Consider the following 17,708-nt stretch of genomic DNA (forward strand, 5'->3'; position numbering starts at 1 on the left):
CTAAGGTTTCTCTTATTTCTTTTCTCTTTGGAGAATTTCCTCAGGTGTTCTTGAAGCCTAGTTCTGTGAGGGTCCAAGTGTTGGTTTTCTTTGTCGGAGAATGTTTTTATTTCCCTTTCATTCCCAAAGCACGTTTTCACCTGACTCCGAATTCACGGTCGACAGCGTTTTCCTCTCAGCGCTTGAGAGACGTGCCACTTCCTCCTGCCGCTGCGTTTCTGAGAACAACCCACCGTTATGCCCATTGCTCTGCTCTTCCAGGCAAAGTGCTGTTTCTCTCTGCTTTCAGGATTTCTTCATTGTCATTAGTTTTCAGAAGTTTAATTATTACGTGCGGCAAATTTCTTCAATTTATCTTATTTGGGATTTGCCCGGCTTCCGGAATGTCTCGTCTTTTGCCAAATTTGGGAAGTTTCTGCTATTTGTTCTTCAGATATTTTTTCAGCTTCACATCCTTTCTTCTCTCTCTAGAGTCTAATGACACAGAGGTTAGACCTATCTTTTACATACAGTCCCATGGGTTCCTGAAGTTTTGTTATTTTTCCTCCTGTGTCTTTTCTCCCTATGGCTCAGATTAGGTAATTCTGTTGTTCTGTCTTCTGGTTCATGGCTTCTTTCTTCTGTCATATTCATTGTGGTGTTGAGACTCTACAGGGAGCTGCTTACTTTGGTGTATTTTTTAGTTCTGTAACTTCATTTGTCTGTTGTTTGTTTCTAAGAGTTTCTGGTTTCTCATTTGTTTTAAGATAATTCATAAGTACGTGCCGAAGCATTTTTGAGATGGCTGGATTACAGTTCCCATCAGGCAATTCCAACAACTGATTCATCTCAGCGGTAGCATCTGTGGATTATTTCTTCTTAGGTCCAGTACGACTTTCCCGATGCTTGGTGTGACAAGTGAGTTTTAAGAGTGTAACCTGAGCAGCGTGGATGTCATGTTAGGAGACTCCGAATCCGATCTAACCCTTCCGCTTTCGCAGGCAGTGCTCCTGTTAGGAGTGACCCATCCTGGCCTACTTTCGTGGGTTGTGGTTCCAATGATAATTTCGCTTTTTAGAGCCCCTGAATTCCTACCCTGGTCTGCTTTGTTCACCTGTTGCCACAGAAGCTCCCACTTATTTATTTATTTATTTTTTTTGAAGCTCCCACTTATTTCTGGGACAGAGGCGATTCCCTTGCTGCCCAGAGCTGGTAGTAGGTGGCTGTGCAGAAAGATGGATCTGTGGGATGGAGGGTACATCCTGATCTCTACCAGTTCTCCCAGGGGAGGGTAGGTGAGCTCCCCTCAGTTGCTGGGGGGCGGGTGGGGAGACAGTGGGCCAGGATTGCCTTCTGCCACTGGCTGGTATGGAGATCCTGGACCTGGACAGCCTTCTCCTGGGTAGGTCCTGGGACACTCCAAGTGTTGTTCCTCAATCCCAGGCCCCCAGTCAGACTCCCTCTCTTTTCCTATAATTGCTGTATTATTCCCTGGTTTTAAAAGTTGAGTTCGGTTGGATGAGCTGGTAGAGATGAGTCCACACCATCTAACCAGATGTCTCTGGTGTTATTTTTAAATTTTTACTTATGTAATTATTTATTCAATATATTTTTACAACAACTTTCTTAAGCTATAATTCACATACCATACAATTCACTCATTTAAAATGTACAATTTAGTGATTTTTAGTACAGGCACAAGGGTGGGAAACCCTTACCAGAGTTGATTTTAGAACATCGTCCCTAAAGAAACCCCATACTACTAGAAGTCAGTCTCCAATTCTCCCTTCCCTGAGGCCCTGGCAACCTCTAGCATGAGTTCTGTGTCTATAGATTTGCTTATTATTGGCATTTCATAGAAATGGCATCTTTCCCTTTGCATAATGTTTTCAAGAGCCTTCCATGCGGTACATTTCAGCATGGCACCCATTTTTGTTCCGTCCATGGATCGATCGCATCCAGTGTTCCTGTGCTGATGGACTTCGGTTTATCTTTGCTTATTGACATCATGAGTGATACTGCTGCTGATCTTCGTGTACAAGTTTCTGTGTGGACATGTGTTTAATTTCCCTTGGGCACACAATCAGGAGTGGAATCTCTGGGTCATATGGTAACTCCGTGTTTAACATTTTGGGAAACCGTCCAACTGTCTTTCAAAGCAGCTGTACCTTTTTACACTCCCTCCAGGAACATCCTCCCTAACATGTGTTAGCATCTGACTTTTTGATCCCAGTCACCCTAGTGGGTGTGAAGTGGTGTCTCTTTGTGGTTTTGATTTGCATGTCCCAAAGGGTTAATGATGCTGTACATCTTCTCATTTGCTTATTGGTCATTTGTGTGTCTTTTTGAGGAAATGTCTATTCAAATCCTTTATACCCATTTTTAGTCTGGTTGTTCTTTGGTTGGTAGGCTGAGGCCTTTGGCTGTTATTTTGAGAGAGGCGGGGAGCCGCTGGAAGGTTCTAAGCACAGAAGTGGCAGTATCATTTGGGCTGCTGTGTTGAGAAAAAGAACACAGGTTCACAGGTGACACAGAGCCTAGTCAAGATACCGAGATGATCCAGGTGTGAGACAATAGTGACTGGTCTGGTGGTAGCAGAGGAAGTGGTGACACAGGGCTGGTTCTGGACACATTTTGAAGGGGTGCCAACGCGATTTGCCGATGGGTCGGATGGGCTTACCCAGGAAACTTGAAGTCACCGTGGACTAGGAAGGTGGATTGGTATCCTATGGTTGCCATAACAAGTGGCCACAAACTGGGTGACTTAAAATAACAGAAATGTATTGTCTCATAGCTTAGAGGCCAGGACTCCCTCTGAAACCAGTAGGGCAGGATCCTCCCGTCTCCGCCTACCTCTGGCAGCTGTCAGGCTCGGCTTTCCCTGGACTAACAGCTGCATCCCTCCAATCTGCTTTGGTCCACACGGCTTTCTTGTGGCCTGTGCATCCGTGTCCAGATTTCCTTGGACACCGTCCTTGGATAAGGACCCACCCCAATGACCTCATCTGACCTTGACCATCTGTGAAGAGCCTACTTCCCTGTGAGATCCAACTGACAGCTCCTGGGGGTGAGGATGTCAACATATCTTCTGGGGGACACGATTCAACACATAACAGGTGGGGAAGGCAACAGAAGAGAAGTCTGGGGAGGACTGAAAACAGAGGTATTGGTACTGGCTGAAGACAAGCTTGCTCATTTAGATTAAAAACTGCTTAGTGGGGGTGCTTGGAGGCTCAGTGGGTTAAGCCTCTGCCTTCGGCTCAGGTCATGATCTCAGGGTCCTGGGATCGAGCCCCACATCGGGCTCTCTGCTCAGCAGGGAGCCTGCTTCCTCCTCTCTCTCTCTCTGCCTCTCAGTCTACTTGTGATCTCTGTCTGCCAAATAAATAAAATCTTTTAAAAAAACCAAAGTGGTTAGTGATCTACAGGGCCATTAAATGGCAACCTCTTCTAATCATAATTTTTTTTTCTTTACCAGACAAAAAATTTCTATCACTTACTACTGGACAAAATTCATGTGCATTGCTATCAGACAGGGATCACTTTATCTAGCTGTCTGTTTTCTGCAAGTTAAAGTCTACCCTTAATGGGTTGTAAAAAAGTCATAATCAATAGTAAATAGCAGTGAAACAGGCGCGGTCTTGAGAACATAAAAAATTCCCTCGGCAGGCGTGCTAGACAACGTCCAGCCGCCCAGCAAAGCACACATCACCATCCCTTGACCTGTTCTTTTTTCTTAAAGATTTTATTTATTTGACAAAGAGAGACAGAGAGACAGGGAGAGTGTGAGCACGGTGGGGAGGAGCAGAGAGAGAGGGACAAGCAGACTCCTGGGCTGAGCATGGAGCCCAACACGGGGCTTGAGCTCATGACCCTGAGATCATGACCCCAGCTGAAATCAAGGGTTGGGAGATTAACCGATGGAGGCACTCCCTTCACCCATCGTTAAGTTTTGGAAACTCTTAACCGCTCCCTTTGATGATAAAGGATCTACAAAGGTTATTCTTGAACGCAGAAAGCTGGGTCTTCCCGTGTTTGGACCTGAGTCACTCACAGGTGCTGCAGAAGTGGTAATTAACCTGGGTGAGCCTCCCCGTTGGGCTGGTGCATCCATGTCTCCTGGGGATCAAGTCCAGAAAATCACCCCGTTTGGAGATGTCGCTGTAAGGAACGTGGGGTCGAGTCTCTCTTATGCCCCAGCTTTCTCTCGTTTGCTCTTCCAGTCCGAGGTTAGGAAACTGAACTAAAGTGATCTCCCTCGGATTTGCCTGCAGCACCTGCACAGCTGGGTAAGCCCCTGTCTTCTCAAGGACCACACACAGCTGGTCTCGCACAGCTCTTGCCTCCGTTACTGCTTGTAGGACTCAGATCTGGCACACCACAGGACAGGAGCATGAGTTCGGTGGATCTGCGGGCTCTGTGGTCATGGATTCAACACAGATGCTACAACCCTTGTTCCTAAGAGTGGCTGGGTCACCCTGATGGAGTCTCACGTGTGACATCCACATGAGGTTGCGCAATTTCTCTAATTATATCCTGGTAAAAAAGAGGGCTGACTTCTATTGAAACTATGAAAATAACTAGATTTCTATTAAAAGAGTCAGGAAAAATTATTTTTTCCTGAGTTCTGAAGTGAGAATACCATGTAAAGGATGTTGTGTTTGTGTATGCAGGCGCCATCGACTGTAGCAAAGGTTAAAGCTAGATCAGACACAAAGAAGAAGGATTTCATCGGACTCTTGCTAGAAAATAGAACAAGAAAAGAAGAACACCGCTGCCCTCTCCTTGCCTTCGTCAGGCTCTGTGCGTCCTAATGGAGACGGGGTAGGGGTGGTGGTTGAGGGTCTTGGGCCCACTTTCTGGCTGGCACAGCCCAACACACAGTGGAGACCGAGAGAGCTACCAGGTAAGTGCACAGAGGCTTTTTGTTGTTGGAAACGAGTTCTACGGAGAGAGAGGACAGAATGAAATCAGTTGGGTTGGAATCGGAGCTGTCAGTACGAACTCCAGCCTCGTGGACAGATACGAAGCCGAAGATCCGGGGTGTGCGCACCTAGACTTCCGAGCTCACTCTGGTGGGCATAAATGCGACCGCACTTTATACCACTGTCTTGAGTTACTGCCATTCAGCATCATGTTTGGGACCCGGCCACAGGGCTCCAAGCGGGACCAAGTTTCTTCGTGTAAGCCGTTGTGTTCTCTTCTGCTGTACGATGTGCCTCACTTTATTCATTTTATCGTCCAAGACACTGAAGGTATTTCTTCCTCTCAGTATTTTATCAAGCAATGCTGTCTTGAACACCGATGCACACGTCCCCGTGAATGAGTGGAGCTTTCTTGGGTGTATGTTCAGGCATAGACTGGATCCAGGAGTACGTATCGGCTTCACCCTAGAGCTGGGAATTGCAGCGCACGCGTGGCAGCCTGCATTCTCTCCAAGGGCCCGCCACTTCTCCCATACTGCATGCTTCTTCCTCTTAAAATGTGACTTTAACACTCATCTCCCCAGAGGGCAGAGGTCGGCGTCTCATCTCTCCAATCTGGACAGGCTTGGGCACAAGTGATGCTTTGTGACCGTCGGGGCCACGGCACGAGAAGTGATACAGTTCCTCCCTGGTTCTCTGGGAACGTGGACACCATCCCCCTCTCCACAGCTGGAAACGGCCTACCGGCCCCATTAGGGCACCACCTTGCACATGGGCCCTCCAGCCCGCAGTAGGGATACCCCAGGTGGTGCAGTGTGGAGTGGACGGGCTGCGCCTGCTGAATCCTGCCCAAATAGGACATCCCTGTGCGAAAGGAGCGGTCCTTGTTTCTGAGCTAGAGTTGTGCATTAGTTCGACACGTAGCCGTGGGTAACTGACGCGCAGGTCCGACGCCACTGGGTAACGCCTTATTGTTTCCCAAGGTCACCGGACCACAGGCCACTCCAGCCGGCAGGGGCCGCGCGTACCTGTCATCGTTCCCGTCGGTCTGCCTTTCCTGTCGCCACGGGTTTGACTTGAACATTTGTGTTCATTGGGTGGGATTGCAGTTTGCATTTCTAAAGTCACGGGTGAGCCTACGGGCTGCCACGTTCTCTGCAAGGAGCCTGCTTATGGGTTTGCCTATTATTCTATTTGCTGGTCTCTTTCTGCTGCGTCTGAGGGGATCCTGGACACTAACCTCACCCGCGAGGCACAGGTGCTGCGAGCCTCTCGCAGTTCAGTTTTCTGTCCCCTCCTTGCGGTCTTAGAGGAGGGACAGGGTTAGGCACACACGGCCCCTCCTTCCGTCCCCCGTCTGTGTGACACGCTCACACGTATTTGTTACACAAACGCGTGTCGCATCATATCCCTTCTTCACCATGCGTGTGGCCGTCTGTTGATATCGCCCGTCTTTCCGCATGTCAGTTTCCCCCCAACTTCCTTCACCAGTTTGAAAACCCGCTACCAGGACGAGAACCTTCGTGCGCTTCCTCCTTCCTGCTCTCACCTGCCCTTGCCCTACGCCGAGTCGGCCCGTCTGGGACTTGCTCAGCGGTCGTGGGACCTTGTTTGCCGGCGTCCAGGTCTTCTCCGGGATACACCTGTCCCTCTGCCAGAGGCGTTCGGCATTTTTCTGGAGACTTTGGGTGTGGCAAACGGGGTTGTTTACAGACTGTGAAGACACCTTTCGTTTGCTGTCTCACGAATGAGTTTCTCTGTACGTGGAATTCTTGAATTCTTAGAATTTTAATGGCCGGTTCTTTGCCAAGTAACGATCAGATTCAGTCTGATTAAAGAAAACCCTTCTTGGACGCCTGCAGGGCTCAGTGGGTGAAGCCTCTGCCTTCGGCTCAGGTCATGATCGCAGGGTCCTGGGATCGAGCCCTGTATGAGGCGCTCCGCTCGGGCGGGAGCCTGCTGCCCCCTCTCTCCGCCTGCCTCTCTGCCTGTGATCTCTGTCAAACAGAGAAGTAAAATCTTAAAAAAAAAAAAAAAAAAAAAAAAGACCCTTCTTCTCTGAAGGCCTTTGAGCTCGTCTCTTTATCCTGGCGATTCCAGGATGTCGCTCTGACCTGGCTGTGTGAGCATGACTCCGTCATGTGAGAAGCCGCCCCCCCCCCCCCCCCCAGTCCTGGGAGAAGGGTTTCCCGGCTCTCACCTTCTTTTTCGGAGCCTCTTACTGTTGACCCTGTCCTGAGACACTCCACCTCGCTGCTCTGCGTCAGGTCTGCCCAAGGCCGGGGGAGGGATGCAGGCCCAGCTTGCTTGTCCTCTGCCACTGCGTGCCCTGGCGAGCCTGCATTCAGATCAGTGGGCATCTGTAGGGCAGCTCCCGGGGCTGGGGCCCATGTGGTTGGGGTCCCAATGCTGGGCCAGCCTCGAGGGGGGCTGTGGCTGGAATCCTAGCCCACCCTCCAAACCTTCCCGTCTCAACCCGTGCACTGGGGGCAGGGAGACACAAGTGCCGGTCAGCAGAGGCTGGTGGGCTCCAGCTCCCACGGAGGACACTGGTCAGGGCGGCCTGCTCCAAGTAAGGCCTTTGCTGGAGGGCCCCAGGCAGTGGGCTCTGCCCCGCCTGTCCTGATAAGGAGAAGATCTTACCAGCTCAGAGGGACCCAACCTTTGCCCTGGGGGGAGGGGTGTCCCTTCTCTTCCTGAGGGGCCTCTCCTGCTGCCCCCAGCGAGGGGGGCCGTGCCAGCTCCTTTCTCCCAGGGCCCAGCCTTCCTTCGTGGTCACTATGCTAGCCAGGAACCCTCCAGGAAACCACAGAACCATCTAGGCTTCTCCGGGGCACTGGGCTTCACTTCTCCGGAGCCAGCTCCCCTGATGGGCTTGGGAGTCCGCCTCCCTCCCCTGCCCAGTGTCCTGTAACTCCACTCGGGTTAGTCCTCTACCCTGGCTGGTGACCCAGTCCAGTCGCCCTCTCTGGCCCCCAGCCCCGCGTCCTGTTGCGCCCTCCGTCCCAGTACCCCCTCCCTGCCCCACCCAGGGTCCGCACACACCCCCTCAGGCCCTCTGGACCAGGGCCTTGGCCAGACCAGGGTCCCCGCCCCCAGTTGAGGTCCCGGCCCTCCCCTTCAGGCCCTGGGCCCAGGGTCCCAGCCACCCCGCCCCAGGCCCTCCCCCAGGGTCCCGGCCCGTCGCCTGGGGGCCCCCACACCGCACAGAGGTCCCGGGTCCGGCCCTGTCCCTGAGGTCCCCGGCGCCCCGGAGGCCCCCCGCCCAGGGTCCCGGAGCCCGCCGCCCCCGGCCGCGGCCCGGCCGCCCCGCCCCGCCCGCGGCCCCCGCCCCGCCCCGCCCGCGGCCCCGCCCCCGCCCGGCCGCCCCGCCCCGCCCCGCGCGCGTCACGGCGGCGGGCGGGGCGCGTGTGGCACGCAGCGCGCCGGGCGGAGCGGCCGCCGCATTGTTTGCTTCGCCGGGGAGCGAGCGCCGCGCCGGCCCGGGCGTCCGAGCCTCCCCGCGCCCCCGCCGCCGCCGCCGCCGCCTCCGGCCGGGCCTGCCCCGCGCCGGCCCCTCCCCCGCGGCCCCGACCCCGCGCCGCCGCCGCCGCCGCCGCCCCGCAGAGCCCGAGCGCGCGAGCCCGCGGCCGCCGAGCCGAGCCGAGCCGGGCCGGGCCGGGCCGGGCGCCGCCGACAGGAGCCCAGAGCGGCGGCGACCCGGGCCTGCGCGGCCGTTGGCGGGGGAGCCGCGGGCGCCATTCGCGCCGCCTGGGCCGCGCCGGCCTCCGCGCCCGCCGCCGGGCTCCCGCGGCCGCGGCCCCGAAGGTGAGTGGGCGGGGGCCGGGCCGGGGCCGCGTCGGGGCCGCCTCGCTCGTCCGCCCGCCGCCGGCCTCTCGGGTGCGGGGCCGGCGCCATGTTTGGCGGCCGCGGCGGCGGCGCATTGTCCGCGGCCTGAGGGCGGCCTGAGGGCGGCGGGCGGCGGGCGGCGGGCGGGGCGGCGGCGGGGAGGCCGCGCTGGGAGGCCGGGGCCGCGGGGGCCGGGGTCGGGCGGCGGCGGAGGCCTGGGCGGCGGCGGGGCCGGAGGCCGGAGGCCGCGGAGGGACGTCGGGGCCCCGGAGGGTCGGGGCGGCCGCGGGGGCGCCGGGGAGCCGGCGGGCCGGGGCGCGGGGCGGCGCGGGGCGCGGGGCGGTCGGGGCGGTCGGGGCGGTCGGGGCGGTCGGGGCCCGGCGCCGGGAGGCCGCGCTCGTCCCCGCCGGGCTCCGCTGTGCCGGCCGCGGCGGGGCCCCGGGCGGGAAGGGCCGCGGGGTGCGGGCCTCGGAGCCGGCGCGGGGCCGCGGCCGGAGCGTTGGTGGCGCGCGAGCGGGTCGCGTTATGTAACCGCGCCGCCTGCTTGCTGCTGCCAAGGCAGGAAACTCCCTGCGCTGGGGCCGGACTTCCAACGTTCCCCAGCCCAGTGCCCGGGGCCGGCCTCGCGGGTCGGGCGCCCCGGCGGGCGGTGGGCGGTGGCGGCCGGGCCGGTGGGAGGACGCGCCGCTCCCGCTTTCCGGCCCGAGTGCGGAGCCGGCAGCCGCCGGGAGGGCCCGGAGCAGTTCTGACACCCGCCGAGCCCAGGAAGCGCCACGCCCATCCAGGTCGTTGGCGCCCGCAGGGTCGGCCCAGCCGGCCGCGCCTCGGTCAGGGGGCCCTGGGCCCGTCCGGGGGGTCAGGCGGTCCTCGCACAGGCCCCGGAGCTGGGGACCGGCCTTGCTCCCACTGGCGAGCACAGTCGTGGGGGAGTGGATGGGGCTGGTCCCGGGCCAGGCCGCGGGTGGACTGCTTGGGGCCGGGAGCCGACCGTTGGAGAGCTCGCTTCCTCTCTCGCCCGGCTTCTCTGCGTGTCCGCAACGGAGTCACTGCTGCGAGCGCTGGCTCAGTGTCCTTGCTGCCCGCCTCCCCGCGGGAGTCCTACTGCTCCAGGGAAGTGCCTGTGTGGACGCGGCCTGTCCAGTGCCGGTCAGTGGGCGTAGGGAGGCGAGGACCTGGGGCAGTCGCTCCGTGCTGCTCAGTGCCCTCTGTCCCGGTCCCAGCCACGAGTCCAGATGACAGGCCTGCAGGGACCGGGAACTGTTAGGTGAACTTCTGGTGGACAGTGGTTAAAGACCCCCCCACCCCGGAGAGTGTGGCTCTTGGAGGCCCATTGTAGTTAGATGGGCTCGGTGCGGTGCCCAGAGGACAAGGTGAGGCGTTGGCTTTGAACCTGGTGAGTGACCATGTTGCTCCTGCACCACCTCGGTGGGGACACGTGAGGCCGTCCCCGGGTGCCCGAGGGTCCCCTCCTCAGAGGCTGTGGTGCTGACACCTCTCTTCACAAGGCATCGCTGGTGCAGGGCTGGCCGGCCGGTGGCTTCCGCCCGACCCCTGCGGTCCAGGGCTGAGGGCGCCCCTGCGCAGGCCTGAGGCGCAGGAGAATGGGGTTTTGGCCGGCCACGGCGTTTTCATGCTTGTTTTTACAGGGAATTCCTAGAAGGTTTCAGCATAAAACAGGGATTTCTGTTTGACAAAAGGAGAACAGTCTGAAGTCTCTGTCTTAAGAAAGTGCACTTCGGGTCTTGCCTCTCAGGACTTTTCTGGTGCTTTGGGGGCTTTTCCCCAAGGCCAGCTGGCTTGCTGTGTGGCCGCAATCCAGCTCCTCGGGGTGACTGCAGAGCAGTGGGTCTGGGCCCCCGGCTTGGAAAGTCCTTTTGGAGGCCAGTCTCCTAGAAGTCGTCTTGCTTCCTGTCAGCAGAGTGCGGTGGTTCGGGGAGAGGAGTCAGAGGTCCTCGTTGTCATCCTACGGTGACCCTGGGCTTGGCGGCCGGTGGTCCAGGGTCTTCCTGTGAGGCAGGTTGAGAGCAGCCTCCGTTCCTGAGTTCGATGGTGGAGGTCTGAAAAGAGCGAACGCTCGTGAAGGTCTGTGGCCAGGCTGTCGGGCTCCTGAGCCACTGCTGGCAACCCCAGGGCGGGGGCTCTCCTCGGACGGCGGGGGGTGCCGCTCACTATTGGGGGCGAGCGGAGGTGCCCTCCGTGGCCCGTTGCACGTCGTCTGGGTGGACGTGATGAGGAGGAGGGCACGGCGGGCCCCGCAGTCACGCCAGCAGCTGAGAAGTGCCCTTGGGGCAGCGAGGCCGGGTGGCTGGGCTGTGGGGGTTTCTGTGCGGTCACTGCTGAGGCCCTCTGGAAGGCGGGCTGGGCCTCCTGGGGGTGAAGGGGGGCTCCCCTCTTTGGTTCTGGCATGGCTTAGTGGCCCTGGGCCTCACCTTGTGCGGAGGCCGTGTTGGTGGAGAGGGTGGACCACTGTGGTCAGACTGCCGAGGCTTCTGGCTGCCGACAGGGGTTTTGCACCAGGGCTGTAGGAGCCCTCTTGGGCAGCAGCAGGGCCGGGGGAGAGATGGTTAAGGGGCGTGTGGGGCCCCGAGCGGGCAGCCACTGAGCGCGCTGCCCTTGCTGTCACGACCTCTGTGCCTGCTGGAGTCCAGCCCTGTGTGGGCTTTCCTGGGCTCAGAGCTGGGACCTCTCCTCAGGACGAATGCTGCGGTCATCTTGACGACCTGTTAGTGTGGTCTGGGAGGGTGACTGGCGAGCTATGGGAACCCCAGAGTGGCCTGGAGGGACTTGTGCCTCTCAAAGGCCTCTCCGTGCTCCTTGTGTCGTCTTGTCCAGGCGGTCTGTGACCTCCGATCACGAGTCCTGGGGTGCGTGGTTTTGGAAGCCTTGGAGCGATGTCAGCTGGGAGTTTCCTTCCGATGTAGTTTGAGTTGGTTGGTTCGCTCCGGCCGCGGTGTCTGGTGGTTTTTCTCGTCTCGGGTCTTCTGCAGGCAGTTAACGCCCCTGTGCCTCCGTTTCAGGGAGTCAGTACCAAATGAGGAGGAAAGGACGATGTCATCGCGGCGCTGCAGCGAGGCACCCTTCCTCCCCGTGCGGCACTAAGCACTCCCCCACGCGAGAGACCCTGACCTACGCGCAAGCCCAGAGGATGGTGGAGATCGAGATCGAGGGGCGCCTGCACAGGATCAGCATTTTCGATCCCCTGGAGGTCATCCTGGAGGACGACCTCACCGCCCAGGAGCTGAGCGAGTGCAACAGCAACAAGGAGAACAGGGAGAGGCCGCCGGCGTGCGCGCGCACCAAGCGCCACAAGAATAACCGGGTCAAGAGGAGGCATGAGGCCCTGCCCAGCGCCCACGGCCCGCTGGCGTCGGCCGGCGCGCTTCCCGAGCCCAAGGTGCGGATCGTGGAGTACAGCCCGCCCTCCGCCCCGCGGCGGCCCCCGGTGTACTACAAGTTCATCGAGAAGTCGGCGGAGGAGCTGGACAACGAGGTGGAGTACGACATGGACGAGGAGGACTACGCCTGGCTGGAGATCGTCAACGAGAAGCGGAAGGGCGACTGCGTCTCGGCCGTGTCGCAGAGCGTGTTTGAGTTCCTCATGGACCGCTTCGAGAAGGAGTCGTACTGCGAGAACCAGAAGCAGGGCGAGCAGCAGTCCCTGATCGACGAGGACGCCGTGTGCTGCATCTGCATGGACGGCGAGTGCCAGAACAGCAACGTGATTCTCTTCTGCGACATGTGCAACCTGGCGGTGCACCAGGAGTGCTACGGGGTGCCCTACATCCCCGAGGGCCAGTGGCTCTGCCGGCACTGCCTGCAGTCCCGGGCCCGGCCCGCCGACTGCGTGCTCTGCCCCAACAAGGGAGGTGCCTTCAAAAAGACGGACGACGACCGCTGGGGCCACGTGGTCTGTGCCCTGTGGATCCCGGAGGTCGGCTTTGCCAACACAGTGTTCATCGAGCCCATCGATGGCGTGAGGAACATCCCTCCGGCCAGGTGGAAACTGACCTGCTACCTCTGTAAGCAGAAGGGCGTGGGCGCCTGTATCCAGTGCCACAAGGCCAACTGCTACACCGCCTTCCACGTGACGTGCGCCCAGAGGGCCGGCCTCTACATGAAGATGGAGCCCGTGAAGGAACTCACTGGCGGCGCCACGACCTTCTCCGTCAGAAAGACCGCTTACTGTGACGTCCACACGCCCCCGGGCTGCACCCGGAGGCCTCTGAACATTTACGGGGATGTCGAGATGAAAAACGGCGTCTGTCGAAAAGAGAGCTCCGTCAAAGCCGTCAGGTCCACGTCCAAAGTCAGGAAGAAAGCAAAAAAGGCCAAGAAGACCCCGAGTGAGCCCTGCGCGGCCCTGCCGCCCGTGTGTGCTCCCCACATCCCCCCGCAGAGGTGAGTGCCTGCAGGCGTGGGGCGCGGGATGGCGGGGCACCCCGGGACGGGGACGGGGGACTCCGGGACGGGGTGGGCGACCCCGGGACGGGGGCCGTCAGCTGGGGCTCTCTGACGGACCTTCTCCCCTGAGCCGCGAGGACCTTAGAGCCCTAGCTTCCCGACTGCAGGAAGTTAGAGTCCGGGCCCTGATCCATCACCTCCGACACGATAAAAAGCTGTTCCTCGCTCCGCCCCGCTCCCAACTTGGGGAACCTTGGGGCATCTCAAGTATAACTTGTTGTAAAGTGAAGGGGAGGGGAAGTGACGAGTGGAGATCAGAGCGGGGCCGCCAGGAGCCTCGTACAGGGGACGCCGCTCTCCTGTCTGGGTTTCCGCAGCCTCCCTTGGTGCTGTGACTAGGGGTCCGCGTGGGGCTCTCCAGTGTACAGCAGGCCGCCGTGGTGGGGGTGCGGCGCGGGGGGTCTGGAGGGCTCACGGCGCTGGGGGGGCCGCCGTGGGGAGTGTCCCGGGCCCAGTCCCCATGCGGCTGTGTCGGCTCCTGTCCCGGGACTTGTTTCTTCGTCTGTGCCTGCGGTCCGGTTACGGACTTGCTCTTTGCGTTTTGTTCAGCGTGTGGGTGGGTGACTTGGTGATGAGGGTGAGGGACTGGAGGCCCCCAGGCCTGGGGGGGGCTTTGCGGGTGGCGGGCACTTGGTCGTCGGGCACGGGGCTTGCGGGCGTCTGGTGGAGGAGGCCGCATGGGGCGGCGAGGTGAGGGTGCAGACCGTCACGTGCGCCCGAGGGCAGCCTGGGGCTTCCGTGCTGTGGCCTGGACGCCAGAAAGAGAACCTGCTCGTGTCCCAGACTGAGTGACAGACTCGGGGCACGTTTGGATTGCGGAGAAGGAAGACTTCCCTTAAATGTATCCAAGACTCGGTTTTTGCGTTGTTTTTGTGCGTGTGTGTGACGGGGAGGAGCGCGTGTGATGAAGCAGGCGGCTTGGTCCTCACCGTCACGCCTGGGTTCGGGTCACCGCCGGGTTGTGAGGGGTCGTGCGCGGTGCCCGTTGGAGCGCTCCCTTCTCCCGAGGGAGCAGGCGCTCAGTGTCTCTTAAGAATGAGAAGTAGGGGCTCCCGGGGGCCCAGTCAGTTGCGTGTCCGACTCCTGATGTCGGCTCAGGTCATGATCTCAGGGTCCTGGGATCGAGCCCCGCAGCAGACCCCACGCTCAGCGGCGCGCCTGCTTCCTTCCTCGTCTCCTCCCACTGTGCGCGCGGTCGCTTTCCCACCCTGAAATAAGGAAATCTTTTAAAAAAACACGAGAAGTGTGACTTTTTTCCCAGACTGAAATTTTGCTCATACTTGTTGCAGAATCAATGAATTCAGACAGAAGCGGATAAAAGTGCTTGTCCCTCATATCCAGGTGAAAACCAGTGTCTGCGAACCAGTCTGCTAGACTTCTTAAAAGGTAGTTTTACTTGCGTGTCTGCCTTGGGCCAGAAAGTGTGAGATTTGCATCAAGAGCTTCGGCTGAAGAGCCCTAAAAACTTCAGCTTTACGGTGGTCGAGGTAAATGACAGGGAGAAAATGTGACCTAAAAAATGGAGGAGCCGGAAGTCCACGGTGCTGGCCCCTCCGTGCCCGGCGCGGTGAGCTGACGTGCTCCTTTCGAGGCTGCTGACGAGGGGCTGCGCGGGGGCTGCTGGGCCATTCGCAGGAGAAAGCGTTTCCAGCGGGAGAACCTGGGCGCCCGCAGGTCTCAGGTGACCGGGCCTGACGGAGGAGACACCCACACTTTGGACCGAAGCGTTGCACGGCAGGTCATGTAGCTGAAGTGTGGGCCAGAGCTGTCGCCTGGCCCGTGTTTGGTTTTCTTCTTCTAGTTGAGCAGTAGCCCGTCGCTGCACTTCGGAGCAGAGATCCAAGATGGACCTGGGTTAGGGCCTGGGGCCGTGCCGTCCGGCTTGCCCAGACTTCGGGAGATCTTGATGTTTTGGGCCGCCTTGGAAGATCTCCCGGCTACCCTCAGCTGGTGGTCATCTGTGGTCGGACCGCTCTGGGGGCTGACAGGGCCGGTGCTGGGGTGGCCCGGGCTGTCCAGCCACGGCTCTTACTATCCTGAAGCCGCGGCCTGAGGTGTGGCTGGTCTGGCGGCCTCGTTCCCGGGGGGTTGCGGGGGCTGCCCATGAGGTGGATGGGTGCGGTACCGGGCTCTGCCTTGGCGGGGTCATCGTCTGCCTCTGAGGGTCCCCCTGCCGGTGTGGCCGCGGGCACAGTGACCGAGGGTTGTTCCGAGGTCTGCGTCAGGCCCATCCTTGTCTGTCTTGTCTCCGGCGCAGGCGTCCCGGGCTTTCGTGAGAGTGTGTCTCACTCGGCAGCAGTACGAAGCCGCAGGAGGGAGCAGGGTCTAGAGAGGAAATCGCACGCCTCCCTCTCTGCTGGGCTTCCCAAGAACAGCCAGCGCTTTGTGCCGTCACAGGCATTCCTCGGTTCGCGGGGGTGCCTTTCCCTCGAGTAGCTGCTCTTCTCTGCGAGTCTTCTCCGGTCCCTCATCTTCCACGCTGCTTTTTTAGGGGGCGGGACCAGTCGAGGTGGGCACTGGCGAGGGGGACAGGCCAGAAGGAGGACTCAGCAGGCTGTGGCGTCTGGTTTCCCGGCAGTCACGGAGTTTTCCCCGAGCGCTCGCCTTTGTCGTACTTGCCGGGGCTGCTCTTTCTTTGTGGAGGAGGTTGGCCTCTAACGAGCAGAGGCTGATGGGCTTTGTTGGCCTTGATACAAGCCTGGTCCTCTCGGCCACTTGGGTCATTTATGTGGGGGTGGCTCAGGGCACGTGCACGCCTGGTAAGTTGTTAATGACGAGCTGGAGGGTCGGGTCCACAGCTCCGTTAACTCAGGGGCATCGCTGGTCGGTGCCCTCCCTCTGTGCAGACGCCAGGTGAGGACAGACGCGGGAGACACTTGACAGAGAAAGTTTATGCTTCTTGAACATAAGTGTGAAAAGTGTGAGCTTGAGCTTTGTACGTCTTTTTTTGCCGTGTTTCTGGAAGTTAATTTGACTGTAATTGAGAAAAGTTCTGTAGGGCCGTGTAGGGCGCTGGCATAGCCCTTCCGGGAGGTGGGGGCTCTAGCCCCCCCCCAGGGCTGCCTGGCCCGCTGTGTGCCACCCTCGGTGTGGTGCCACAGGCAGGCGTGGCCCCCTTGCCGGCGTTGGGGTCCTCAGGAAAGGGCCTGTGGAGGGTCTAAAGAAGCGGCTACTCTGGAAAGAAGCATTAAAAACCAAACTGAAGGGGCGTCTGGGTGGCTCAGTGGGTTAAGCCTCTGCCTTCAGCTCAGGTCATGATCTCAGGGTCCTGGGATCGAGCCCCGCATCGGGCTCTCTGCTCGGCGGGGAGTCTGCTTCCTCCTCTCTCTGTCTGTCAAATAAATAAAAAATAAATAAAATCTTTAAAAAAAAAAAAAAAACCAAAAAGTAAAACCTGCAGGTTGTGCGTTTTGTGGCCTGTGGAAAAGGAAGGTGCTCGTGTTTGCCTCCGGCCACCGGGAAGGCACAAATGTGGGCCTCGGGAGGGCTCTGGGAATGTTCTCCGTCCCGCCTGCCCTGATCTCTGTTTGAATTCAACGGGGGCTGGGCGTGTCCTCCTGGGAGGGGTGCTCCCCAGGCTGTGGCTTCTCCGGCAGCCTGGGGTGGGGCTGTGCGGTGCCGCCCGCTGTCTTGCCCGGAGGCCGGGGGAGGCCGGGGGAGAGGGCACAGGGTGCCTTGTGTCTGGTGAGCAGGTTTGTTTGGACCAGGGAGCTGCAGTGAAGGGGAGGCGCTGGGGAAGGACCTGGTCAAGGCGTGTGGGCCGGCGGGCTCCTCCCGGAGTCTTGTGAGTGTGGTGCTGTGGGCCGTGGGCCACGGTCCTTCAAGCGTCAGGACAGCTTGGCCTGTGCCCTGTGCAGCCCCTCCCAGGCTCGGCCCCTCCCAGGGTGCTCTGGATGCTGGTGCTCCCCGCAGGGAGCCGCTGTGCTCCCCGCACGGGTGTCCTCGCCCTCCTACTGGGTCTGGGTCTCCACCCAGGATCCCCGGCGCTCAGTCCACAGAAGGAACGTGCCGGAGAAGAAAGTTTTGTCATTTCTGTTCATACTCATTCTGTTGTTGGCAGAAATAGGATTGGGACTTGGTCTAGGTTTTCTGGAATACTGGCAGTGGGTAGTTGCTGCTCTGTCTCCCGACCGCCCCAGCCTGGGTGTCCCCTGGGCTGATCAGGGGCCAGATGTGTGCGGGGCTCTTGGAGTCCACCCCTGCACGCCACGGCGGACGGACGGACAGTGTTCAGAGCGCCGAGGGAGGTTCCAGGAGGCCCCCCACAGGCCCGGGTGCGGGTCACATCGGGTTGAGGGTAGTTATTTCAGCTTTTTATTGAAATTGGAAATACAGAAATAACTCTAAATTTATAAAATATTGCAAAAATAAGGAGCGAGACCCCCAAATCTTCTTATTTGAGCCATCGTTTATTGGACAGAGAGAGACACGGCGAGAGAGGGAGCACAAGCAGGGGGAGCGGGAGAGGGAGAAGCAGGCTCCCGCCGAGCAGAGAGCCCGATGTGAGGCTCGATC

The 17,708-nt window shown here is 59.3% G+C and overlaps 2 protein-coding genes and 1 long non-coding RNA gene across 10 annotated transcripts in view; 1 reads left to right on the plus strand and 2 right to left on the minus strand.

Moving 5' to 3' along the window:
• Nucleotides 1-6,820, minus strand: LOC116592611. Its single transcript, XR_004286536.1, has 3 exons — nucleotides 6,298-6,820; nucleotides 2,789-2,793; nucleotides 1-11 (listed from the first exon to the last, which is right to left on the minus strand). It is a non-coding gene; the product is annotated as an uncharacterized LOC116592611 (long non-coding RNA).
• Nucleotides 6,821-8,291: 1,471 nt separating this feature from the next.
• LOC116592496 (basic proline-rich protein-like) lies at nucleotides 8,292-11,138 on the minus strand. The gene is made up of 5 exons (XM_032345684.1): nucleotides 10,902-11,138; nucleotides 10,700-10,789; nucleotides 10,135-10,318; nucleotides 9,327-9,756; nucleotides 8,292-9,282 (listed from the first exon to the last, which is right to left on the minus strand). The coding sequence occupies exons 1-5, from the start codon at nucleotides 11,136-11,138 to the stop codon at nucleotides 8,292-8,294; spliced, it is 1,932 nt and encodes a 643-aa protein (XP_032201575.1).
• Nucleotides 8,649-17,708, plus strand: part of BRD1 (bromodomain containing 1) — a 41,679-nt gene continuing 32,619 nt past the window's right edge. For 6 of the 8 annotated variants that reach the window (XR_004286535.1, XM_032345885.1, XM_032345887.1 and 3 more), the window contains exon 1: nucleotides 11,341-13,130. Coding sequence is in view for 7 of the 8 variants with exons in the window: in XM_032345885.1 (XP_032201776.1) it covers nucleotides 11,764-13,130 (1,367 nt within the window). In the remaining variant the exon portion in view is untranslated. Of the gene's footprint in view, nucleotides 8,712-9,859; nucleotides 9,879-11,340; nucleotides 13,131-17,708 lie in introns of those variants that run through there. The other 2 variants (XM_032345882.1, XM_032345883.1) reach the window with 2 other exon arrangements.

This window comes from Mustela erminea, chromosome 6, assembly GCF_009829155.1.
Source record: "Mustela erminea isolate mMusErm1 chromosome 6, mMusErm1.Pri, whole genome shotgun sequence".
Classification (NCBI taxonomy): Eukaryota; Metazoa; Chordata; class Mammalia; order Carnivora; family Mustelidae; genus Mustela; species Mustela erminea.

What these genes read in the sequence shown, in the direction of transcription:
- LOC116592496 (XM_032345684.1), bottom strand. Translation starts at nt 11,138, where the DNA reads ATGCCAGAACCAAAGAGGGGAGCCCCCCTTCACCCCCAGGAGGCCCAG. An exon ending in GGTGGTGCAGGAGCAACATG is followed by an intron (nt 9,757 to 10,134) that starts GTCACTCACCAG and finishes GCGGACACGCAG; the next exon opens with AGAAGCCGGGCGAGAGAGGA. An exon ending in CGGGCACTGGGCTGGGGAAC is followed by an intron (nt 9,283 to 9,326) that starts GTTGGAAGTCCG and finishes CTGCCTTGGCAG; the next exon opens with CAGCAAGCAGGCGGCGCGGT.